General features: G+C 37.8%; 3 protein-coding genes and 2 long non-coding RNA genes across 9 annotated transcripts; all 5 read left to right on the top strand.

The window, feature by feature from the left end:
* Nucleotides 1-357: 357 nt before the first annotated feature.
* LOC131169539 (uncharacterized) lies at nucleotides 358-1,329 on the top strand. Its single transcript, XR_009140475.1, has 2 exons — nucleotides 358-483; nucleotides 1,065-1,329. It is a non-coding gene; the product is annotated as an uncharacterized LOC131169539 (long non-coding RNA).
* A 6,197-nt stretch (nucleotides 1,330-7,526) lies between these two features.
* LOC131169538 (uncharacterized) lies at nucleotides 7,527-8,862 on the top strand. Its single transcript, XR_009140474.1, has 2 exons — nucleotides 7,527-8,022; nucleotides 8,598-8,862. It is a non-coding gene; the product is annotated as an uncharacterized LOC131169538 (long non-coding RNA).
* Nucleotides 8,863-11,122: 2,260 nt separating this feature from the next.
* LOC110639910 (pentatricopeptide repeat-containing protein At3g49740) lies at nucleotides 11,123-14,567 on the top strand. 2 transcript variants are annotated; one of them, XM_058154386.1, is made up of 2 exons: nucleotides 11,123-11,380; nucleotides 11,987-14,567. In XM_058154386.1, exon 2 carries the CDS (start codon nucleotides 12,165-12,167, stop codon nucleotides 14,385-14,387), a length of 2,223 nt encoding a protein of 740 aa, XP_058010369.1. In that variant the 5' UTR covers nucleotides 11,123-11,380; nucleotides 11,987-12,164; the 3' UTR covers nucleotides 14,388-14,567. The 2 variants fall into 2 exon arrangements, with proteins under 2 accessions (XP_058010369.1, XP_058010368.1); XM_058154385.1 differs by having other exon boundaries at nucleotides 11,936-14,567.
* Nucleotides 14,568-14,669: 102 nt separating this feature from the next.
* LOC131183793 (uncharacterized) lies at nucleotides 14,670-20,521 on the top strand. Of its 3 annotated transcripts, XM_058154388.1 has the most exons (5): nucleotides 14,670-14,819; nucleotides 17,838-17,974; nucleotides 18,750-18,856; nucleotides 19,002-19,030; nucleotides 19,974-20,521. In XM_058154388.1, exons 1-5 carry the CDS (start codon nucleotides 14,797-14,799, stop codon nucleotides 20,050-20,052), a joined length of 375 nt encoding a protein of 124 aa, XP_058010371.1. In that variant the 5' UTR covers nucleotides 14,670-14,796; the 3' UTR covers nucleotides 20,053-20,521. The 3 variants fall into 3 exon arrangements, with proteins under 3 accessions (XP_058010371.1, XP_058010372.1, XP_058010370.1); XM_058154389.1 differs by lacking the exon at nucleotides 19,002-19,030; XM_058154387.1 differs by lacking the exons at nucleotides 19,002-19,030; nucleotides 19,974-20,521 and adding an exon at nucleotides 19,065-19,421.
* Nucleotides 20,522-20,584: 63 nt separating this feature from the next.
* On the top strand, nucleotides 20,585-25,973 carry LOC110639911 (protein RMD5 homolog). 2 transcript variants are annotated; one of them, XM_021791028.2, is made up of 3 exons: nucleotides 21,069-21,396; nucleotides 22,219-22,279; nucleotides 24,526-25,973. In XM_021791028.2, the coding sequence occupies exon 3, from the start codon at nucleotides 24,583-24,585 to the stop codon at nucleotides 25,738-25,740; it is 1,158 nt and encodes a 385-aa protein (XP_021646720.2). In that variant the 5' UTR covers nucleotides 21,069-21,396; nucleotides 22,219-22,279; nucleotides 24,526-24,582; the 3' UTR covers nucleotides 25,741-25,973. The 2 variants fall into 2 exon arrangements, with proteins under 2 accessions (XP_021646721.2, XP_021646720.2); XM_021791029.2 differs by lacking the exon at nucleotides 22,219-22,279 and having other exon boundaries at nucleotides 20,585-21,396.
* The last annotated feature ends 341 nt before the right edge of the window (nucleotides 25,974-26,314 follow it).

Genomic DNA, 26,314 nt, shown 5'->3' with positions numbered 1-26,314 from the left:
GCTTTTTCGTAATTTTTTAGTGCTTAAATATGATTAAAAATTCATAAAATATTCGTGGTAGCTTAGACAATTACGATTCTTTTGCAATAGCTTAGTAATATTGCTAAGGACCATGAGGCAAAGTTTTATAATTTTTAGAGCTTGTTTGGGCAGTTTTGCAAAAATGATCAATAATAAGGACTAAATTGAAATTTTGCGTATTGTGATGGATGATTGATTTGATGGGCGGGAGGGCTGTGTGATATGATTGAACTGTTGATATATGGATTGTGAATATAGAAGTGCGTTTTTAGCCCTTTTGCGAGTTGGGTAGGTCCTAGGTATAGGGAGACTCTGGGATTTTCTACGACTTAGGACGTACTTGATCTTTTTCTTTGTTTGTATTGAGTCAGACTGTATTAAATAATTGTAATATAATTGTCAGGTGAGCCGGGACAGCCTTCTTCCTCCGCCCAGCCGCCACAGTAATTTGTCGTCAAGTTTGTGAGTAAAATATTGATTTTAATTATAATTTCGATATTATTATATGTTCAGCATGCCCATGCATCACTTATATGCATATATATTTATGTAGTTAAACTCTAGGCACGAATTATGTTGCATTGATAACTGTTAATGTGCCATGAGTGTTGTTGTGGTAATTTGGAGCAGTGTGCGTGCGTTGGCGTGCGTGTGATGTGGTGTGGACTATGGATAGGACGGGGTAGTCACGGCTTGAGTTCTTCGCTGGGACCCGTTCCTTCGAGGGGTAGTCACGGCTTGAGTTCTTCGCTGGGACCCTCGATTTGGTTTATTAAGCGAAAGTCCGGCTTGAGTTCTTCGCTGGCACCAGGTTGGATTTAAGAGAGCTGTATAGGGGATCAGCTCCCAATATATTATGATTGATGCTACAGGGTGCGTGAGTGCTCCAAATTACCTTTTTGATGCTATGATGTGAATATGATGTTGATGTTGCATTTCACTCTACAGGTTGCATTAGTTTCAGATAGTTATAGAGATTATAGTTAAGATTGATATTTTACTCTCTGAGTCGAACGCTCACTCCTGTTCAAAAATTTTTACAGGCCACAGGAGGATATTTTATTCTGGGTTAACCTGCTTTTCTACCTCGCAGGTTGTTTATCAATATTTGTGTAATTTTAATTACTCCTAGAATTTCCGCATGTGTTAGCAGTAATTATTTGAATTTGGTCTGTAATATTATTATCATGTTGGACCTGTAAACTAAATATGCTATGCATGTTTGATGGATTGGATGAGGGAGCTGAGCTCCCATTTATTTTATGTTGATGAGTATGTGGAGGGTGAGCTGAGCTCCCCAATTGACTATATATTGTGTTTACAGGTCGGGTGAGTCGAAAACTCCCCGTTGGAAAGTCCATTTTATGGTCGGACTCTGTCCGTTTATTTTCTTGATATTGGGCCCAAATGGGCTTTAGAGTTGGGTTAATGAACAGTTAGGCTTACTACGGGCCTCGGGGGCTTTAAGCTGGCCCAGGTCCTAGTGCCGGTCCGGCCCATAGGTTGGGTCGTGACAAATGTGGTACCAGAGCTTAGGCTCCAGATTCCTAGGGAAAAGTTGTCTAAGTGTTGGGAAGAGTCTACTAGGAGTCACATGCGGAAAAATAGGGTTCACATTCGTCTTGCATTGTCATCTTTGCTTCTAGTTTCTGCTTCATATATTGTGTGTAAATATGAGTCTATAGAGCTGTGTAATGAGCAGTTTTGAAATTTTTGTGGGCTAATGCTGCTGAATTTCAGGAAAATGCGTAGAAGCAGGAGAGCTGCCACTGCACCAGAACCAGATGTGCCCGACGAGGTGTCGACACGGATGGCGCTGCCCAGGAGGCGGGGTAGGAGGCCTAGAGCTGCTCAAGTAGAAGAGACTACCACGGTCGAAACAGTCTTTCATGGCACAGGTCCCATGGACCCCATGGCGCCTACTCTAGGCTGCAGAGAACTATCGACATGATGGCGCAAAGATATGGTCCACCCTTCACAAAGCAGCGATCCACGCACCAAGAGAGGAATCTTACAAGCAGTTATAAATTTCAAGAAGTTGGTGCACGGTACCTATGATGTGTCGACGATGCATATCGGTTTTTGGATTCTCGCAGACGGCAGAATAGAATTCTGATTGGTGATAGAAGATTGATAGAGTGTATGCAGCACGTCATGGGGCCCATGCCTAGACAATGGATGAATGACTATGTGTTACCCCGGATGGAGGGTTTGACATGGGCTCAGTTTGTGAAACTTTTTATCAATCGGTTTGTGCCAGAAAGCTTCAGATCGAAGCGGTGGGCCTTTGAGGCCTTAAGGCGAGAATGGCAGTGCAGTAGATGAATATGCTCTGCAATTTACGGAATTGAGCAGATATGCCCCTACAAAGATATCTACAGAGACTATGAATGTGAAAAGATTCCTAAAGGGGCTAGACAGGAGATATGCAAACCTGGCCATGATGTCTGATCAGTCTTTTGATGTGGTGGTTGATCGAGCTAGACAGATTGAGATCGATTATCTTTGTGGATGACAATGGAAGAGCAAAGAAAAGCAGAGCGAGGGTTCCTCGGTGTCCCTTCCATGGGTACTCGGATAGTGGTGGCCAGAGTAATTACGAGGAAAGAGTAGTAACAAGAAAAGTGGTTTTTGACACAAAACACGAGGATTCGCAGTGCGGATCCAGCGGTGGTCACGATTCGAGTCTGGCGGTTGAGTGCAGCTCAGATCCTCCTTGGCACCTTGTGCTCAGTGTGGAAGAGGACTTTCAGGACCTTGTATGATGGGATCGAGTATGCTTGAGTGTGGCCAAACGGGTGACTTTGCTAGAGAATTCCCCATGTTCAGCGAGCCACAGATGGGGTCACAGGGTTCTGTTGCGAATGTTCCGCGACAGTTGTATCCGGGCGCTTACAACATGGCAGCGATCGATTCGATGTGGCCGAGGACAAGGGGGACGTGGATTTGGAGGCGGTCGGGAGGTAGAAGTCGATGTCGAGTTACGCCACTCGGGGTCAAGCTCGGGTTTTCACCGACCCACCGGGATGCTCAAGCTTCAATGCGATTGTGGCGGTATTCTTCTGGTCTGTTCTTATGAGGCTCGTGTTTTGATAGATCCGGGTGCTACGCACTCATTTGTCTCCCCTGTGTTTGCCATGAGGTTGGGTAGAAACCCTACAACTTTAGAGTGCCCTTTGTCAGTAGCTACCCCACTTAGTGACAACATAGATGTAGACATGGTATTTCCGGGTAGCCCAGTGGTAGTGGATGGAAAGATCCTCCCAGCAGACTTGGTTCCTCTACCAGTAATGGATTTCGATGTAATCCTGAGGATGGACTGGTTGGCAACTCATTATGCCACCTTAGACTGCAGGAACAAAAAGGTGTACTTCCACATACCTGGTGTGGAAGAGTTTAGCTTTGATGGTGACAGGAGCGTGGCTCCATATAATTTGGTGTCAGCAATTAGTGCCAGAAAAATGTTGAGGCGTGGATGCCAAGGGTACTTGGCATTGGTGAGAGATACATCTGTAGAAGGTGTAAGCATGGAAAATGTTCCTGTTGTCAGAGAATTCATGGATGTCTTCCCTGAAGAGCTTCGGGGTTGCCACGAGAAAGGAATAGAGTTACGCATTGATGTTATTTGGTACAAACCCCATATCCATGCCACCTTACAGGATGGCACCAGTGAGAATTGAAAGAGTCTGAAGGAGCAACTACAGGAGCTTTTGGACAAGGGTTTCATACGTCAGAGCACTTCACCAGGGTGCTCTGTTCTATTTGTGAGAAAGAAGGATGGGTCATTGAGGTTGTGCATTGACTACAGACGGTGAACAAGGTATTTGTGAAAAACAAGTATCCACTTCCTCGGATCGATGATTTGTTTGATCGGCTCAAGGAGCTAGATTCTTTTCCAAGATAGACCTGCGATCAGGCTACCATCAGTTGAGAATCAGGGATGAAGACATGTCCAAAACGGCTTTCAGGACAAGATATGGTCATTATGAGTTCTTAGTGATGTCTTTTGGACTCACTAATGCACGGCGACCTTCATGGACTTGATGAACAGGTGTTCAAGCCATTTTTGGACCGTTTGTCATCGTATTCATAGATGACATTCGGTATACTCTCGGACGAGGAAGAACACGTGTGGCACTTGAGGATGGTGTTGCGGACGTTGAGGAGCACCGGTATATGCCAAATTTTCAAAATGTGAATTTTGGCTAGAAAGCATCTCATTCTTGGGACACGTGGTTTCAAGTGGCGGTATTCAAGTGGATCCCATGAAAATTGAAGGAATGGCGATTGGCTTAGGCCTACAACGATCCATCGAGGTGCGAAGTTTTACGGGTTTAGCCGCTACTCTGAGCGTTTTGTACAAGATTTCTCGAATAGCGGCTCCCTAACTAAGTTGACCAGGAAGAATGTTCCATTCATTTGGACGGATAGTTGTGAGGTGAGTTTCCAAAAGCTCAAGGAGTGTCTAACCACTGCCCCTGTGTTGACACTACCTGTGAGTGGTGAAGGATACACCGTGTATTGTGACGCCTCCAGAGTTGGCCTAGGGTGTGTTTTGATGCAGAATGGAAAGGTAGTGGCTTATGCTTCAAGGCAGCTGAAGAGGCATGAGCAGAACTACCCCACCCATGATTTGGAAATGGCGGCTGTAATCTTTGCACTAAAAATCTGGAGACACTACCTGTATGGTGAAGTGTGCGAGATATACACCGACCATAAGAGTTTGAAGTACATCTTCCAACAGAGGGACTTGAACTTGAGACAGAGGAGATGGATGGAGCTTCTGAAAGACTATGATTGCACCATCCAGTACCACCCTGGGAAGGCCAATGTTGTGGCAGATGCTCTGAGCAGAAAATCTTCTGGCAGTTTGGCGCACATTTCAGTAGAGAAGAGACCGTTGATTCGGGAGGTACATGAGTTGATGGATCAAGGTTTAATCCTAGATCTGTCAGATGAGGGGGTATTGTTGGCTCACTTTTCAGTGAGGCCAGACTTGAGGGACAGAGTTAGAGTTTCCCAGCACAGAGACCAATAATTGATGAAGATCATAGAAAGAGTACAGCAAGGTGAAGGTGGTGAGTTTGGATTTGCCAATGATGGCGCCCTAGTGCAAGGTTCTAGGATATGTGTGCCCGATGTGGACAACATCAGGAATGAAATCATGCGAGAGGCACACTATACACTGTACAGTGTCCACCCAGGTTCCACCAAGATGTACCATGATGTGAAAGATAGCTATTGGTGGAATGGCATGAAGAGAGACATAGCAGACTTTGTGTCCAAGTGCTTGACTTGTCAGAAGGTGAAGTTTGAACACCAGAGACCGTCAGGGAAGCTGCAAGAGCTCCCTATCCCAGAATGGAAGTGGGAAATGATCACTATGGATTTTGTGACTGGGTTGCCTCGTACCACGCGAGGATATGACTCGATATGGGTAATTGTAGACCGTTTGACCAAATCAGCTCACTTCTTACCTGTGAAGACTACATATTCTGTGGCACAGTATGCCCGGCTCTACATTCGAGAAATAGTCAGATTGCATGGAGTTCCAGCTTCCATAATATCGGCGAGGGCTGATTCACTTCACGGTTTTGGAGAAAGTTGCAGGAGGCACTTGGCACACAGTTGAACTTCAGTACAGCCTTCCACCCTCAGACAGATGGACAGTCCGAAAGGACAATCCAAACACTGGAAGACATGCTTCGCATGAGTGTCTTGGATTTTGGAGGTCAATGGGATGAGCAGCTAGCTTTGGTGGAGTTTGCCTATAACAACGATTATCACTCCGGCATAGGATGGCACCCTATGAGGCACTATATGGAAGAAAGTGTAGGTCTCCTGTGTTGGGCGAGAAATGGGGAAGCAAGGGTGCATGATGTAGACCTAGTGCGGTACACTTGAGGTAGTTCCTTTAATCGAGGAACGAGGGAGGCTTTCGATGAGCAGAAAAGTTATGCAGACCCTAGACGGAGGGATGTGGAGTTTGCAGTGGGCGACTATGTATTCCTGAAGGTATCTCCAATGAAGGGAGTCATGAGATTCGGAAAGAAGGGCAAGTTGGCACCTCGGTATATTGGACCTTTTGAGGTTACTGATAGAGTTGGAGCAGTTGCCTACCGGTTGGAGCTACCACCCAACCTCTCTCACGTTCACCCCGTGTTTCACATCTCCATGCTCAGGAAATACATTCCTGATCCTTCTCATGTCTTTATGTAGGATGTGATAGAGCTAAAGAGAATTTGACATTTGAGGAGCAACTTTGAGCCATAGTGGACTACCAAGTGAGGCAGTGAGATCAAAGCAGATCCCTATGGTTAAGGTTTTGTGGAGGAGTCGATCGGTGGAAGAGTGCACTGAGTCGAGCGGGACATGCGCAGCAAGTACCCTTATCTGTTCAATGTATAATCATGTGCTTTATTCTGCCTTGTGTAAAAATTCGAGGACGAATTTTCTGTAAGGGGGGAAGAATATAACACCCCAAGATTTTAAATTTTATTATTTATGAGTATTTTTGGTATTTTAATTTTATTTGAATTTTAGGAATTTTTTTGAGATTTTTTTCGGATTTTAAAAATCGGGTTCGATTTTCCGAAAATATAAACTTTGATGATTTTTAAAAATTAATTTAAAGACCACGTGGCAAAACTAAAAATATATTTGGAGTCTACGTATTTTTCTGAGTTTTATGAAATTTTTTCGGAATTTTTGGACCTCGTTTTCGGTCCCGAGGCAGAGTAAAAATTCAAAATTTTGTATCCTGAATCGAACCGGCCGAATCGAACCGGCCGAATCGGACCGGCCCTTTTCCTTCTTCCTTTTTCTTCTCCCGCGCGCGTCGTCCCTCTGCCTTCTCTCTCTCGTTTCTCTCTCCTCTCCACCCCGGTAGCCCGACCAGCCACCGGCGCGTAGCCAGCCACCACGTGGCGCGCCGAACAGACGGAAGCGCAGCGCCCTGCGCGGCACTTCCTCGGCCAAATCCGGTGGATCCGGCCACCGATTGGACCGGGTCTTGTGTCCAAAATCATCTACTCGGCGAGAGCTTTCCATAGACACCAAGAACGCCGAAATCCATTGAGCGGATTGTCCGATTTTAGCTCGGGAAGATTTTAGCCCATTTCGACTTTTGGGCTAGATTTCTCGAAAATCGTGAATCCCACGAGGAAACCGAGGCCACCAGCACGCTCCATTCGTCGAGAGCTTCGCAACGACATAAATTTCGAATTTTTCCGACACCGTTTTTCGGTGGGTCCCACGGAACTTCGCAGTGTATTTTCGACCATTAAATGAGCTTAGAAAATTCTGAAAAATTTATGTACTAACCCCCGTGTTATGGGCTTCGTGTAGGTATCCTCGATTCGCGGAAATTCAACGATTGACCAAGATGCGCAAATTTGGGCGAACGGACGTTCTGGAAAAGTCTCGAATTGGACCGAGGTTTTGGCTAGCCCCATTGTCGACGTCCAGCGCGTTCGAAGTCGGAATCGGCAAAGGTAAACCCGAACCTTGCTTTTTCGTAATTTTCTAGTGCTTAAATAGGATTAAAAATCCATAAAATATTCGTGGTAGCTTAGAAAATTACGATTCTTTTTGCAATAGCTTAGTAATATTGCTAAGGACCGCGGGGCAAAGTTTTATAATTTTTAGAGCTTGTTTGGGCAGTTTTTGCAAAAATGATCAATAATAAGGACTAAATTGAAATTTTGCGTATTGTGATGGATGATTGATTTGATGGGCCCAGGAGGGGCTGTGTGATATGATTGAACTGTTGATATATGGATTGTGAATATAGAAGTGCGTTTTTAGCCCTTTTGCAGGTTGGGTAGGTCCTAGGTATAGGGGAGACTCTGCCGGATTTTCGGCACGACTTAGGACGTACTTGATCTTTTTCTTTGTTTGTATTGAGTCAGACTGTATTAAATAATTGTAATATAATTGTCAGGTGAGCCGGGACAGCCTTCTTCCTCCGCCCAGCCGCCACAGTAATTTGTCGTCAAGTTTGTGAGTAAAATATTGATTTTAATTATAATTTCGATATTATTATATGTTCAGCATGCCCATGCATCACTTATATGCATATATATTTATGTAGTTAAACTCTAGGCACGAATTATGTTGCATTGATAACTGTTAATGTGCCATGAGTGTTGTTGTGGTAATTTGGAGCAGTGTGCGTGCGTTGGCGTGCGTGTGATGTGGTGTGGACTATGGATAGGACGGGGTAGTCACGGCTTGAGTTCTTCGCTGGGACCCGTTCCTTCGAGGGGTAGTCACGGCTTGAGTTCTTATTTGGGACCCTCGATTTGGTTTATTAGCGAAAGTCCGCTTGAGTTCTTGGCACTGTGTTGGATTTAAGAGAGCTGTATAGGGGATCAGCTCCCAATATATTATGATTGATGCTACAGGGTGCGTGAGTGCTCCAAATTACCTTTTTGATGCTATGATGTGAATATGATGTTGATGTTGCATTTCACTCTACAGGTTGCATTAGTTTCAGATAGTTATAGAGATTATAGTTAAGATTGATATTTTACTCTCTGAGTCGAACGCTCACTCCTGTTCAAAAATTTTTACAGGCCACAGGAGGATATTTTGTTCTGGGTTAACCTGCTTTTCTACCTCGCAGGTTGTTCATCAATATTTGTGTAATTTTATTTACTCCTAGAATTTCCGCATGTGTTAGCAGTAATTATTTAAATTTGGTCTGTAATATTATTATCATGTTGGACCTGTAAACTAAATATGCTATGCATGTTTGATGGATTGGATGAGGGAGCTGAGCTCCCATTTATTTTATGTTGATGAGTATGTGGAGGGTGAGCTGAGCTCCCCAATTGACTATATATTGTGTTTACAGGTCGGGTGAGTCGAAAACTCCCCGTTGGAAAGTCCATTTTATGGCCGGACTCTGTCCGTTTATTTTCTTGATATTGGGCCCAAATGGGCTTTAGAGTTGGGTTAATGAACAGTTAGGCTTACTACGGGCCTCGGGGGCTTTAAGCTGGCCCAGGTCCTAGTGCCGGTCCGGCCCATAGGTTGGGTCGTGACATAAAATATTCAGGAGTTATTGTTTGCAGATTTTAGATTATATTGTATCCTAAAGGTATTTTGTCACAACCTTGTAGCAATTTAATGAAAGCAATTAATATCTTAAAGATAGTGATTCCTCACGCCTCAAAGTCTATTATACACCCATTGCCTCAATAGTATTTTCAAGAGAAAAACTCATATTTAATCATTAGAAAATATATTGTTAAAAGGGACAATTAAGAACACTAAAAAAATCTATAAATAACGAACATAAAGAATATCATGATTTAAAAAAGTTTAATTTAAAATTTAACTTAGATCCTAACATCTCTTTTTGATTTTATAATCAAATTTTGAAAATATAATTTATGAAATATTGTATCAATAAATTTTTATTTTTATTTTTTTATAGCGTTTTAAAAAACTATTAGAATGTTGGTAACTAATCATTTAAAGCCATTGAATGCTTTCATATGAGAAATTATTACATACTCCTGATAAGGGCGGGTCTCAAGGGCCTAACCCCCAAAATTTTCAAATTTATATGTAATATATTATAATATGATTTAATTATTTTTAATGTGGTTTTATTGATTGACGCATTAAAATAAATAATTATAATATTGTTTGAATTTTTATTTAATTTCTTACTTTAAATTAGGAAAAATCACAAATAATTCTACTATAATGTATGCATATAATGTTAAAAATACAATTTTACATTAGTACTCTCTAATTCAATCTATTAATTATGAATATTTCAAATATTTGATTATAAATTTAAAATTTTCCTAATAGATTAGCAATATTTTAGTTTATTTTACTAATTATTTATTAATTAATTTAATATTTATTCATTAGAAAATTTTCAAATAATCTTGACAGAAAAAAAATTCACAACTTTTTATTGTTGAAAACAAATCAGAACATAAAAATCATTAAAGATTTATTTAGAATAAATTATTTATAAAAAAATAAGTCAAAGAATTCTCAAACAATCATACATAGCCTCTATTTTTTTTAAATGAAGTTTTTTAAAATTAAAAAAAATTAAACTCTTTCATTTTAAATATAAAAATTAATACAAAAATTAATTAAATTAAAATTTGTAAAATTTTACGTTTCAAATATGGGGTAAGATTATTTCAGATGAAGCCTCTAAAAATTAGTCCAAAAGGCCAGTTAATATTTTATATTATCACGCACCAAAAAAAGTCATTCACGGTAATATATATATATATATATATATTAAAAAATATATTTTAAATGGGTGTCATCATTGCATCATACTGATAAGTTAGTTAATTACAGTAAAGGGTACGGATTTTATTTATTGCATGAAAAATACAAAGCACATGGAATTTGAAATGGACTGTCTTAGGTCTCTGGCTAGCATTGTTTGCAAAGAAAAATTGGGCGGGCGGAATATGACCTCCCCCAGTTTGCTACGCAAGTTTTATGTTAAACGGCATTGGCATCCAGAACAGGTCTTAATTCTCCAGGACTGGAATGGTTATTCGGTCAACTGCTGCACGGTACAGCAACCATTTTAAGCCGTCCATTGATATGAAATATTGGATTTTGACTGGAAAGTGCCACTGCTAGCCTAATTTTTTTTTTTTATATTTTCTGCACCCTGATTTGGATATTTTTGGGCTTCGAGATTGAAAACGAGAGCTTTCAGATGTGACTTTTCTGCCCAAGAAAGTTGTTCCGCGTTAGCAAGTTGCATTGCATCGATGCCCAGGAGCTCTGCAGAGTACAGATAGGAATATCATAAATTCCTTTTTTTTTTTTAATTTTAAAAAAGTATTTAAATTTATTTATTTATGAATATATTGATTTTTTAAAAAAATGCTTAGAAAAAAAAAAGTTATTTAATAATATCTAAAATAATGATTTTTCTGAAGTAAGATTTTTTAACCTTAAAAATTGAAATTCAATGCTAAATGAGCCTAAGTAATAACTATTTTCCTAATAGAGTTTGTTAGGCCGAGTAACTAATGGGCCCGGCCCAAATGAAACCCAGATTACCCATTTACCAAAAGCAGGCTTTGTTTACCTGCTGATCTGAGCTTTACATCGAAGAAGACGATAAACAAGCTGGACCTCGTTGCCATGGTTCGAGTGGTGAGTATTTCTTGGGAAAAAGGGGAAAATCCAACAGTGATTTTTTTATTTTCATCTTCTTCCATGGCAACTAAATTTGAGTTACAAGTCTTCATTGTTGCCGCCGGCTCCTCTAAAGACCTCCATCTTCGCTGTCAACATCTCTTTCTGTTATCGCGAGTTGCTCGTATTCCGACGAAACTGCAACTCCGGTCTTCAGGTGAGTTAAACCTGGCATTTGCCTTTGTTTGATAATTGATCAAAAAGTATTTGCATCGGGTCTTTGAATATCTCGTCGTTTAGCTTTGTTGGCCGTTAAAAAGATAAACGCTCGTTTTAGTTTTCATTTTTTCGAATTTTCTTCTTTCTATTGCCATATTAATGTGATTTCTAGTTCTGTTTCTGCTCCTTAATGGTTAGCACCAAGCATTTATTTTGATTTTTCCGTTTTCCCGTTTTCTTTTTCTGTGATTTCTGGTTCTATTTCTGTTTATGTGGAAAATTCCAGTTTTTTAAATGAGAGTTTGTAAAGCATGTCCTTTTCCTGTCCTCGTTGCTTATGATTTGAGTGATCTTTAAGCTTAAATGAAATTAATTTGAATACCTTCTTGCCTTCCTGAAAGTTTTGGCTTGAGTAATTATAGCTTCTGCAATTGTGTTTGTAAAGTGCATTCTAATTCTTGCTATTGGTTTACTTTTTTTTTTTTTTTTCCTTCCCAAAAAAAAAATGTACACACGTGCTAATCTTTTTTTTTTTTTTAAATATTTTTTATAGCCCAATAACCTTGGCAAGTCCACAACCCATACTTGATTGCGCACTTTATAGCCTGAAGAATTGAGGGACGAAAGTGCATTTGGAATGGCGTTGTAGTCTGTGTCCAACAACAGTTTGTTCATCAAAATGCTCTTGTTTGTGTATTATGTTCAATGGTAATGGAAAATGAAATGTCATCTTCATCAAAGAACAGTTTAAATGATGGGAGTTTAACCAACAACGCCACCCCATGAGAAAGTTCCCTTGTTGCCAAAAGCCTATAACTACCATAGCTGAAACCGCCAAAATTCTACAAGAACAGCAGCAACTCATCAAACTTAACTGCCAACTCGCAAGTCTTACGCACTCAAACCAATACAACGATGCACTTCATCTGTTTAATAAAATTCGCTTACTTCTTCACCACCTCAAACCAGACCATTACACGCTCTCCACAACCCTCACTGCCTGTGCCAATCTATGCAACACCACATTTGGCAGCAAGCTTCATGCCCACGCCATTAAATCCAGCCTCAAAAGCTACACTCACGTTTCAAATACCCTCCTTTTGCTATATGCAAATGTGCAAGACATTGCCTCGGTGAAGTGGGTTTTTGGAGAAATTGAAGACCCAGATGTGTTTTCTTATACAACGCTGTTATCGGCATGTACCAAGATGGGACATGTGGCCTATGCCTTTGAGATTTTTGTTGAAATGCCACAGAAAGATGTGGCTGTGTGGAATGCAATGATTACAGGGTGTGTGGAGAGTGGGAACAAAGAGATTGGATTTGGTTTGTTCAGAGATATGTGTAGATTGGGTGTTAGACATGATAATTATAGCTTTGCGAGTGTTCTAAGTGGGTGTAACTTGGTCACTGTGGATTTTGGTTTGCAGGTTCATTCATTAGCGATTAAAACTGGATCTTTGGTTAGAATTTCTGTTGTTAATGCTTTGGTTACTATGTATTTTAACTGTGAAAATGTTGAGGATGCTTATTTGGTGTTTGATGAAGTAGAAGATTCAATACATGATCAGATTACTTACAATGTGATGATTAATGGTTTGGTGAGCGTGGGGAGAGTTGAAGAAGCCTTGATAATGTTTAGAAAAATGCTAGGGAACGGTCTTAGGCCTACTGAGTTTACTTTTGTAAGTTTGATGAGCTCATGCTTGTATGCAGGAGTTGGGTATCAATTTCATGCCCAAGCTATCAAGTTTGGCTTTGAAGCTCATACTTCCTTGAGCAATGCAACTATAAATATGTATTCAAGTTGTGGGGACTTGAGTTCAGCCTGTATGGTTTTCCAGAGACTGGAAGGGAAGGATATTGTCTCGTGGAATACTATGATATCCAGCTATGCACAAGAAAATTTTGGTACATCAGCAATTTTGACCTACCTAGAAATGCAGAGAACTGGTATTAGACCAGATGAGTTTACTTTTGGAAGCTTGTTGGCTGGCTCAGAGCTTGTAGAAACTGTGGAGATGATTCATTCCCTCTTATTTAGAAACAGTCTCATTTCAAATATACAAGTTTCAAATGCTTTAATTTCTGCATATTCCAAGCTTGGGAATATGAAGCAGGCTTATCAAATATTTTGTGACCAGTTTTATAGAAATTTGATCTCCTGGAATACTATTATTTCCGGGTTCCTGTTAAATGGGCTCCCAATGCAAGGATTAGAGCAATTCTCTGAACTGCTGATGTCAGAATTCAGGCCAAATGAGTATACCCTCAGTATTATTTTAAGTATTTGTGCAAGCATATTAGCTTTGAGACAAGGGAAACAGGTTCATGGTTATATTATGAGATTAGGATTCAGTTCAAAAAGTTCTTTGGGTAATGCCCTTATCACAATGTATGCCAAATGTGGGCTTATGCATTGGTCTTTGAGGGTATTCAATGCAATGACCAAAAGAGATTTAGTTTCATGGAATGCCTTAATATCTGCTTATGCACAACATGGGAAAGGAAATGAAGCTGTGCACTGGTTTGAGGCAATGCAAGACTCCTGTGGGGTCCAACCAGATGAGGCCACCTTTACAATAATTCTTTCTGCTTGCAGCCATGCAGGTTTAGTTGATGATGGCATTCGGATTTTCAACTCCATGGTTTGTAACTGTGGTGTTGTTCCTGGGGTTGGTCATTTTTCTTGTATTGTTGACCTTTTAGGTCGTGCTGGGCATTTCGATGAAGTGGAAATGATAATGAACAATGAACATTTTGAACCTCATCCCAACATCTGGTGGACATTGTTAAGTGCTTGTGCAGCTCATGGTAATTTAAAGCTCGGAAGATTAGTCGCTGGGTTTCTTCTTGAAACAGAACAAGATAATCCATCAGTTTATGTACTTTTGTCAAATATGTATGCAGCTGCTGGTCAATGGGAAGAAGCAGCTAATGTAAGATACTTGATGAATAACACCAGGGCGATGAAGCAAACTGGGTATAGTTGGATCAGCTCCTGAAAAGAATATGCACCTGGGTTGAATTTTAGGCTGGATGTGCAAGTGAGGGTTGAAATTTACCGTAGTTATGAGAAACATTATGATCTTCCCTGAAATGTAAAGTTGGGTTATTATGAGTGGCGTTTCACCATGACCTACTCTGGGTTATTTCGTTCAATGAAATGTGTGTTAGAATCTTCAGATGAGTCCTTTAGCTTTGGAAATAACTCTCACTAATGTCATTAAAGTGTTGGAAAGCAAGGAAAGACATCTCGTGCTGGAGAATTACTTGATTACTACATAAGGGAGCCTCAATAGACAATATCCATTTCAATAATGTTTGAGGGGATTACAAGATTAGAGATTGGGAAGTAAACAAGTACCTAGCCCTGCAAAATATTTGGAAACCCGCATTTCTCTATCAATCGAAATGTCAGAGGTCCGAGTGAACATGTAAGTTAATAGACCAATCCAATCACAATACATATATTGATGCTTTGCTATTAATTATTGCACGCATACGAGTGCATATAGAATACATGAGGAATGAATCGGGGTTCAACCTTGATTTGTAAAACAAAGGCAATGTCTCTTGGAAAATAACTTATTTTTTATTATTTGATTGAAATATTAGAAACTATTTTTTGATGTCTAGAATATATTGAAAAACATTAATACTCTTTCAATATACAAGACTATGAAAGTGTTTAAATCCATAAAAACTTAATATTTTGCTATTTATTGTTGAATTTGAGAAAAATTAGATAAAAAATGGTAAAATTATTTAGGACTGTTCAGTGTTCACCATATGGATTAATCTGACTGAACTGATCAACCCAAATCCATCCAAATAAAAAATTTGGTTTGACTGACAATAATCAGTTCGATTTGATTATTTAGTTTAAATACTTTTTACTTTTTTTATTTTTAACATTGTCAGTTTGGGTTCATCTACACAACAACCTAAATCTAAGCCCCAACTATACGATCTCTCATCCTCTTGTTGTGGCTTTGGTACTAGAGGTCTTCATTCAGACTACATTTACTCCTGCATAGTTCTACCTAACTTCAAACCCTAGGGCTAGGGCTCTGTAGGCTATGCAAACGGTTGGTTTGTTTTTCAATCAAACCATAATAATTGAAAAACCAAAATGCTTATAATTGAAGACCGAATTAATCCGATTCTTTGTATAGAATCAAACTGAATCAAACTAAAATTTTTTATTCGGTTCGGTTTATTGGCCTTGGGCATTTTTCCATATTGTAGAGATGAGAGAACACAAAACAAACAACCAAAATTTTTTGAGAATATAGAGAACACATGAACTAAAGAACATAAGAGTCTAGAAACAAACAACTAAAAAAGAACAAAGTAGAACTTCTAAATGGAACCAAGCAGAAAAAATTACCAAAAATGGAGAATGGAGAATGCATTAGCAAGTGCATATTGCAAGTGTTCCTTACGTCCCTTCGTACCAGACTGAGGAGAATGGAGACACCCATTTATGGTTTACTAAGGTCTTTGTCTAATGGACAAACTCCATGTAGAATTGCTTGTGACCCAACTTGGGATTTGGGCTCAGAGATACAAGAACTATACTTGTTTAGTTTGTGAGCTACCATAGATGTTAGTGAAGGGTCTGCATTGCAGTGACAACAACCCGCGGTTGGGGTATAATGTGGAGGGAGGGGTGTGTCGAGAAGTGGATGAAGCTGAAGAGATCAAAGTTTTGGCTTTGAAGAAGAGATAGAAGGGCATGCAAGGGAGGATTATTGTGCTTTTGGAAAATCTAAAGAAGCTTAAGGATCAAGCTAGAGGGAGGACTTGCAAAGAAAAAGGAGGACAGACCTACAGAGAGGAAGAGGTGAGCTTGAGAGGAAGGGAGGGGTCTCTGCTTCTCTGCGTCTACATCTGCGTGTGCTTCTCTAGGTCTAAGTCTATGTGAAAGGAAAAAGGAGGGGAGCTTTAAAGAAAAACTAGGGCTTTTATACACAGGGCAGGCAAAACGACACAATATGCATATAAACGTTCGGTCAGTTTGGTTAGTTTTTTTCCTAAACTAAGTGGACTGATCCAAAAAACTGACAATTTTTTAAAATTATAACTGAAACTGAATCAGTAGACTTAAAAACCGAATGAGATTGATTTAGTTTAATTTTTTGGTTAAAAAAGTCAATGCTCAACCCTGCTAGGACTCTAAGGTGCTTCATAACTCTTTTTCTTTTTACCTCCAGTCTAGATTTCATCTATTAAAATTTAAAACTATGTCATCTTCAAACATTAGGTATCAAGAGAAGTTAAGAATGTTAGGTCACAATTTCCATGATTTATCAGCCAAATTCAAAAAGCAAAACTCACATCAATCAAACCTTATTATCTATATAATTTGTGGCAGCTGGATCATTTATAGCTAGTCCCAAGCCTAAATTAAGGGGGAAAGGGTGACAATTGGCATAAACTTTTGTCCCATCTATGACATGGATCCAAGTAGGTTCTAAGCAAAAGTAAAGTAGAATGAATCAAAATCAAATCCAAGCTTTTCATGCCACCACCAAAAAGCATGTCATTATTCTGAAAACAATCTACACAAAAGAAAAAGATAAAGTAAATAATGTATTAAATATTTTACTTATATTGTGCAGAACTAGAACCTGTAAAATTTTTATTGTAGTATCGTGAGCTATAATGAGCACTTAGCAAGTTTAATCAAGTTAGCAAGCTTAATCAAGTTGGATCATTGAAGTTATAAGAGGCATATAAGACATTTGATTGTCTTTAGTATAAAACATAATTGAGGCACAAAAGCACACAAAAATGCTTGCTGAATTTAAAGAAAAAGGGTAGGTGTTGTTAAGGCTTCAAAGCTTAAAGGGCATCCATATCCATCATTTAACAATCATAATAGCTTTTAGCTATACTTTTGTTTTCTCTCTGTTAAATAATGGCAGTCAAGGTAATGGCCTATAAAATTTTTACATAACAGTTAGATAACTGTTGTCCAAAACTGGTCTGACTTACAAGGAAAGCTTGATATATTAAGGAATTTGGTGTAAGTAGTACTCATAATGAATTTTCAAGGTGAATGAGGAAGCTAACTTCCAGCCTTAGTATTAGTTGGAATTGGATAGCTTGGGAAGAAGAGCTAATGGAAGAAAGGCTGGTAATGTGAAAGCATTCAAGTTTCATTATGCTAAAAGCATTGTTTCTTCTGGGAACTTAATTGGAGCAGATAACTTTGACAGCTGTTGTGCTGCTGTATGACAAACTAAACTACTTAAAACAAAAGACTTATGGTAGAAATTAACTTGAAGAAAAATAACTCAAAGTTGGCTGCAGTAGGTGATTGATTGATGTGATGTACTGTTTTATGAGTTGAGAATGTAAAATTTTCATAATTTAAATTGTGATAAATTGTTGCCCTTGAATTGTCCGATAAATGGTTGCTCTTTTTCCTGTTGTCTAATTTGCAGAAGAGCTGCAGATAGACCAAGGGATCCGGCCAGGTGGAGTGAGATTGCTGTTGTTGTATCTGCATTATCTGTTCCCGTCATTGCTAATGGAGATGTATTTGATTATGGTGATTTTGAACGAATTGAAGTTGCAACAGGTAGCTAAATGACACCCTCCAATTTGTTCTCATGTGATGTTTAAGCATATGCTATATAATGTGGCTCAATTTGTGCAACTTTCTTAAAGATCACATTTTTTTGTATTTATGATTGAATATTAGCTGAATCTTGATGGTCTGATTGTTTATAAGAATTGGGACATTCTGATAAGTTTTGTCATATGGTCATTTGGATTTTCTGCATCTTGATGGTCTGATTGTTTATCAGAATTGGGGAATTCTGTTAAGTTTTGACCTATGGTCATTGGGTTTTGTGGGGGACAGATCCTGGTTGTTTATCATACTTTGTTCCATTTACAATTCTGAAATGGGATGTGGATTGTGGATAATGAGATTTGAAGATATGTTTGGAAGGGAGGTTGGGGAAAAGGAGAAGGAAATGGAAAGGAAATATGTTTACTTCATTTGATTGGAAAGAGATGGTTGGAAGGAAAAAGGATGGAAAATGCTTCTACTAAGCCTGGCCTTTTTCAAGCCATCCAAAATGCATGGAATGGAAAGGAGAGAAGAAGGAAATGCCTTGATTTTTCATTTTTCACATCTTCAAACAAAGCATGGAGTATGGTATTTTTTTCCCCTTAACTTCTCAACCAACCAAATGGAGTGAAGTAAAAGTTTCCTTCTCCCAGTCTTTCCCTTGTCTCTTATCCTTTCATTCCTCCATAACTTTATTCTCTCTGACCAAACAATACTGGTTTTCTTGAAGTGTTTCAATTGATATTGATATCTGACATCTGTACTGCTTTTCTTTAAGGTGCATCATCGGTGATTGTTGCAAGAGGAGCTCTATTGAATGCTTCTGTTTTCTCTCCTGAAGGCAAAGGGTACTGGGAAGAGGTCAAGGGAGATTGTGTCAAAAAGGTTAGCCGGTAGCCACTGCCAGTGACTCCCTCAAATGAAACGAGGATATTTATTTTTATTATTTCCTTTCTGAAACAAGCTGAAAATTTTCTCTTTGGGCATCCCATACATTTTGGTTGATATCACTGTACTTCTTTTCATGCAGTTTAAGTTTGCAACGAACCAGGAATCTTGGTGAGCTTACATGTTTTTGCAACTTTGATTTCAGAGTATCATATCAGATAATGATGTGAAAAGTACAAAGCACCCATTGAGGGAAATGATTATGCATTATTCTTGCCTTGAACTCCCAGAGGGGAAGGGTGTGATCGAGTTTCAAACTTTGGCAGATATAGTATAAACGATTTAGATTGTGCATCTTCTTTCAGTTTAAAAGACCCCTTGAATTCAATTATCATCTTATAGTTAGCTATTGGGTGTTAAAAGTTGACATTTCATTCAAGCATTAGCATATGCCATCAAATTATTTATTTTCAGGAAACTGTGCTGGTATTTGTTGGGGACCAATGCTATAAGAAAACTTGATTAGCTAAAATAGAGTGCCACTTTCTATTTTTCTGCACCATTTGGCTGTGTGCTTGAGGATAAGCCGTAGAATTCTTGTCCAATATTTAAGTCTATACTTACCGTGCAAATGCTATACTGTTGTAAATTTGATATCTTTTTCAAATCTCGCACTAAAAATTGCTGTCTAGCCTTCTAGAGCTATGTTCTTTTGCCCCTGATACCTACTTAATGTGGTCTTCAATCTTTCTTCTCGGTCCATTGGAAGATTCATTGATCCTGGTTTGCCTACTTCTTTCCCCAGTCCCCACTCCAAACATATTAATACACTTTATCCACAGTTGTTTTGCTTGGGAATGCGCTTCATTTTTCCTTGATTCTGGATCAGATTTGTAATTTAGATGCAACCTATTGTTGGGTGTGTTATTCTTGCGCTCTAGTTCTGCGTAGTGGATTCTATGTACTTCATCCACTGTTTGATTGTTAGTTTTTATTTTTTTGATTGGTCAAGTGCTTTTTGCTTTAAGTTAAACTGTTCATATGATGTATGGGTTTGTCTTTATCTACATGGGTGTTTAAAGTAAAAGCTTACGTCTACTGCTTGAACTTGCAGGAGAGGAAAGGTATCGTCAGTCGACGAAAATCGGTTGTCTGTCGGGGGAAGCACAAAGAAATTTTTATCGCTTGTTTAAAAATTAAAATTTTATAAAAATTTAATTTAATTATTTTTTTTTTTATAAATTTTCATATTTAAAATAAGAATTTAATTTTTTTTAACTTAAAAATTATTTATTTTATTAAAAATAAAAATTAAATATAATTGTCTTTTCTTATAAATGTTTTATTCCAACGAAAGAAAGCCAATAGTACCAAATGATTTTTTACATGAAAGGAAGACTGCCTACTAGCTTTTTGTAAGTACCGATTATAGCCACTGAAATTTTGGAGTCGCATACTTGTTGAGTATGCAAGGAATGTGAAATATGGAGAGAGCCATAGAACTTTAATTCAAAACGAGCAATAGGTATATTATTATTATGTTGAAAGAAGGGATATCTTACATTCCTCTCAAAAAGGGATATGATTAGCATTTTTTGAAGCATCACTCTTGAATGTTTTTGTGGAAAATAGCTAAAATTTACTCTTATGCTGCATTATTAACCTCAGATTTTTCTTCATATTAACTAATTATTCAAGTAGCCCTTTTAATATATATATATATATATATATATATATATATATAATGTAGTTTTGCTACCTTGTGTTCTTCATTAGCAAATGTTATTTAAATTATTAGTTATAATTAAATAAGTATTACATTAATGTCACGATATATGATAGATATGATGCTTACGTAACACATATGATGCTTATGTGTGAATATGTGGTGATGACGTATTACCATATCAATACCACGTATTCGTCATATCAATATAATTTTATTGTAATTAATGGTTTATATCATATTAAATATGTAAGAAATTATAATATATTAAATTGATAAAAATTAAATTATGATATTTTATGTATTAAGTGTGAAACTATAAAATATTTTTTTATAATTTTTTTTAATAAAAAATTAAGTAAAAATTTAAATATATATTTGTTTAGATGAGTGCACTATTAGTTATCAATCACGCGACACCTAGTTAACTACAAATAGTTCTATTCTTAAAAAAGATTATTATTATTATTATTATTATTATTATTATTATTATTATTATTGCGGAGTTTGGACTGTGAACTCTCGAAATTTTGCCTTGCTCAATTTTATAAGCCCTAGCTGCATTGCGTTCTGTCTGTCTTCTACGCGACGCCTTTTCTGATGAGAATCCAACGGCCAGGAGTAAACTGTCATAAGAGTATCGCCGCCCTCCAGGTGAAAGCGACGTGATAAAAACGGAAATAAGATAAAAGTGGAGGCTATTTTGGCAAATAAAAGCCCAAATCTTCTCGTCTCTTCCATCCTTCTCCGGAGATCGGCGATTACTTCCCACCGAGATTTCTCTCCAATTTCCCCTCTCAATCTCTACTTGGTAAGCCTAATAACTCTCTCTTTCTATTTTGGTTCAGAATTCTCTTTTTCTAGATCATTTACTTCGTTTTTGTTAGATTTCTCTTTGTTTTAGATACAGTATTTTGATTCTCCTGTTTGTTATATATATATATATATATATATATATATATATATATATATATATAAACTTTTGCCTTTTTAATTGTTTTATTTCTGTAATTGATTTGGAATATTTTGTGAATCAAATGAACTCTCAATAACTGAGTTTCGAGATGTGATTTTGGAAAAGAATGCTTCTTTTTTTGTTATATATTTACTCCCTTTTTTTAAATTGATTGATGCACTTGAATGTTGGGTTTGATGTGTAATACTATAATGCACTACTGTTTTTCCCTTCAAATTTTAATAAGAACTCGATCATGCTATCTGTTTATGTACTTAAATTAGTTACTGATGTTGATCTTATTGGTTTCATATGCTGTGGAGTTTCCATCTGACCTAGGTTATTTGGGCTTTGACGATGTTAAGTGATAGGATATTCTTACCAGTTTAAGTTTTAGAGTCCTCATTCTTTGAACTTCCTTAGAAAAAATCATGACAGTTATTGTTTTAGTTTTAGCAAGTTTTAAATAATCTGTTCTGTGGTTTGTGCTTTTGAGATATGTAAAGCAATTTTCAGATGATAAATCTGTTCTGCAGCTTTCTTCCTATTTAGCAAATAGGCTTTCATTTAAGCTGGCAAGTAATTTCTTCTTGCATTTTGAGGTGCCTGAACTGTAAATTCTGTGTTTTTGTCACTCTTGCAAGCATAACTGATTTTTTCCTCATTGTTAATAATCAGCTTAGCACACAATTATCTGAACTGTGAAGGAATTCTCCATGCAATTTTAAGCTTGGTTCAGGTATTTACATTTGGTTTACTGTTGCTGCAGACTTACTCTTATGGTGGATTACTTTATATACTTGGGATGTGAAGTGAGTTGGGAGTCTTTCACCGCTAGTTTATATTTACTCAGCTATACTTGTTAGCATTTTGCTTTTTTAGATACAATTTTTCAAGGGCATTGGAAGCAAATTCAAAGCATCTTTATGTCTCTTAGGAAATGCATGCGTTTTTGCGTTTCTAGTGATTGTCTGTAGATACATAACAACTATTTCTGTTGCTTCTCTTTGTTGATGATTTAAAACTAGGCTTTCATAAACAATTTAAAATATGCACGCATTAAATGCAATTACTTCTCAAAAAGGGAAAAAAACTACAGGACTTATTTAGAATTTCAGCAAAACTGGGGATTTTAAATTCAAGTTAAATTTTAGTGTGGTAGAAAAATGCTTGAACTTCCAATTTTTCTAGAAGCTTCCATGTGTCAAACGAACCAAAACAACTTAATGAAATATATATTTGTTATGTTATGAAGAGTGCGATGGACGTGCTATGCAACTGTAGGATCCTTGACAAAGTGAAAGTTAAGTTCTATAAAACTATGGTAGGGCCAGCTATGTTATGTGGGAGTGAATGTTGAGCATCTAAGGTACAATACACATGCAAGATGAAATTGACCTTACTAAAGAAAATCCAACTCTTTGAATTTGTAATAATAATAACATACTCATGAAATTTTGCAAAATATACAATTGTAGCCTTGCTTCTGTCAAAGTAAATTAGATGATCTAAACTTTTCAAATTGCATGCACTTAAATCCCTTTTTCAAAATTTCATACACTTTCTACATTTTTAAGTAGAATAATTTTTTAGTCTCTGATTTTTTACCTAAAATCCTCTAGTTTTCATATATTAAACAGTATTAAAGCTCTAGGATCGAAAAGTCTTTTCATTTAAAAGTGAGGGATTAAGTTGTTATTGAAGGATTAAAATGGGTTCTACAATTACTTTGTTTTTCATTTTCTTTCTTTACACTTTGCTTTTTAACCATAGGTTAGGAGTTTAAATATTTTATCAAGTGTGGAGGTTTACAAAGTAAAATTTACTTTGCTAGAAAAAGAAAAAAAAAAAAAAAGGGAGAACGAGGGATCTTAGAATTTCTCATTTAAGTGTGGCAAATTTGAAAAGTCAAGGACTTTATAATTCATTTTGAAAGGAAAAGACTTAATTGTATATCTGCCAAATGTCAGGAGATTTTGTAATTCTACCTTCCTGAAATATACTCATTTGAATGTAATTATCTGCTGCTTTTACCATCCCTTGACTATCATTAAATATTTCAAAGAACTATTTTTGTAATGTTGTGTTCTGTGAATATTTATTAGTCAGGCTCTTGCATTTGGAATACTTCTAAGCTTATTGAGCTTGTGGTTTCTACCTTGCTTGGTTTCTTGATCCACCAAGTACTTATGGACTACCATACTTGCTAGATTTTTGCACTCTTGTATTTTATAATGTGGAGCAATGGACCAGAACAGCACGTTTCTGATGCTGAATCACCCTTGCATTTTGTTCTCATGTTGATGATTTGATTGGAGCTTGTAGGCCAAATCATTTTGTCTTCATGCTTGATTCTTGTCTGTGGCTCATTAGCTTACTAGATCTGGATTAGGGCTTTTTAATTTTTTTCTTCTCATTAATAATGTGCCAGCTTAGTACACCGATTACTTGTTAGCTCACTCGCTCACTTTCTCTTTTATTTTCTTTTTTTTTTTTAAGAGAAGAAAACTGAGAAGTTAAACGCCACAAAGTGTCAAGTAAAGACTTTGATATGGCAGAGCCCTTTTTTTTTGCTCCAGCCTTTTTGAAAAATTTCCCTCAGAAGTAATGCGTCACCTACAACTACAAGGTTCTATTAGTTTGTTTCCATGTAATGCATTAGCAAGATTCCTTAGGGGGAGGGGTTTGCAACCTTAGACATATGACATGAAGCAACAGAATGATGACCCCCCTTTTTACTGTTTCAGTTGAATGATTGATGATTTGTTTCCCTTGTTTGCCAAGTTGTTTGCAATTGCTTTCGTTTCTTCATTTCTTTTGATAGTAGCTAAACATAGAACTCCCCTCACACTGTTGCCCCTGTTTCATGAGTTAACTTTTCATAAATACCAATTACAGAGTTTGATCTTTATATTGCCATGGTGATGGTGTTCTTTTCAATCAGAATTGATGAAAGTTGTTCTCTTCTTAATTACTTTCATGCAGGTGCTTTGCATTGATTTCTTGTCTTAAACCATTGATATAGTGAATACTTTTGGTGAAATGGATCTGAATCCCATTAAGGATGCATTTGATCATGTTTCAAAGAAGCAAAAGCTGTCCAGTTCTAAAGCTCAAGAAATGATTGACCAGATCATGCAAGAAATTGAAAAGGCGGTGGAAATAATACAGTCTGGACAATCTGGCTCTGAATTTGAACATAAATCTGTTCTTGGTGAGCTTAATAAAAAGCTGCAGGAAATTTCTCCTATCAGTCAGCTGGAAGGCACACAGAAGGAACTGAATATAGCACTGAGCAAGTACCCAAAGCAACTGGAGAAATCTTTCAACCCAGACATCTCCAAGGCATACAGAAACATTGACTTTGATATCCACACTGTCAACCAGATAATTGGAAGCCATTTCTACCGACTTGGCTTATTTAGTATCGGTGACTGCTTCATAAATGAGGCCAAGGAACCAGAATCTACTGTTGCTATGAGATCCATGTTCTCAGAAATGTATCTAATAGTAGAAGCTATGAAGGATCGAAACCTAATACCTGCATTAAAGTGGGCTGCTGCCAACTCTGATAAGCTTAAAGAAAATGGTTCAGACCTTGAGCTGAAACTTCATCGTTTGCAGTTTGTGGAAATACTGCAACATGGAAGTAGAGGTGAAGCTCTTACGTATGCCAGAACTCATTTTGCTCCTTTTGCATTCAATCATTTGGGTGAAATTCAGAAGCTCATGGCCTGCCTCTTGTGGACTGGAAAGCTTGATCGCTCCCCATACTCTGAATTACTGTCTGCTGCTAATTGGAACACAGTGGCTGACGAGCTAACTAGGCAATTCTGCAATCTTCTGGGGCAGTCTTTTGAAAGCCCATTGAGTGTGACAATAGCAGCAGGGTTTCAAGGTTTACCACCTCTTCTGAAGTTTATGAATGTAATGGCAGGCAAGAAACAGGAGTGGCAGTCGATGAAGCAGTTGCCAGTGCCTGTGGAGCTGGATAAAGAATTTCAGTTCCATTCCATCTTTGTGTGCCCAGTGTCTAAGGAGCAATCGACTGATGATAATCCCCCAATGTTGATGCCCTGTGGTCATGTGCTGTGCAAACAATCTATCAATAAGATGTCAAAGAACAGTTCCAAAACCTTCAAGTGCCCGTACTGTCCTGATAATATCGATGCAACAAAGTGTACGCAGCTGTATTTCTGATTTGTACTCCCACGTGTACATTGAAATGTATCAAACTCTCGCTCTCTCTCTCTCTCTTTAATGTATGAAAATTGTGTAGAAACTGGTGGTGGTATGTTGTGTAGCCAAGGGCATGTGGACAGTGGCAAGCTGGTCTATCGTGTACTGTTTGTTGATGCATTTGTTGTAAATAGACATTCTTTTCACATTTATGTTGGGAATGGAAAACTAGTTCCAGGACACTTCTGAAGTTACTTCTTGTGCCTAGAAGTTAGTGATTATTGGGCCTAGAAGCTCTTTGGTTCTGTCGAAGTGCCCCTGTGCAGACAAAAATTTCCATCGTCTCCAAACTTTCGCTTGCATTTACGATGTTAAAACTTTTGAGGGAGAAGGAAAAAGCAAGCACACACAGGGACACTCTTAAAAACAAAAAACAGATGATTTTTATGGCCAGAAATTGATGTATATGAGTTTTGCCAGAGACTGTACAAATATATGGTCGTACTTCGTGGGGAAACATGCATAAGGCAGCAGCAGCAGGAGAAGGGCTGCAATTTTATTGGTCTAGAATATCTGCGATGGTGTGCTTGTTCTA

The sequence above is a fragment of the Hevea brasiliensis genome, chromosome 10 (assembly GCF_030052815.1).
Source record: "Hevea brasiliensis isolate MT/VB/25A 57/8 chromosome 10, ASM3005281v1, whole genome shotgun sequence".
In the NCBI taxonomy this organism is placed as follows: domain Eukaryota; kingdom Viridiplantae; phylum Streptophyta; class Magnoliopsida; order Malpighiales; family Euphorbiaceae; genus Hevea; species Hevea brasiliensis.
Note: the sequence above shows the minus strand (reverse complement) of the source record. Positions and strands in the feature narration are given on the sequence as shown.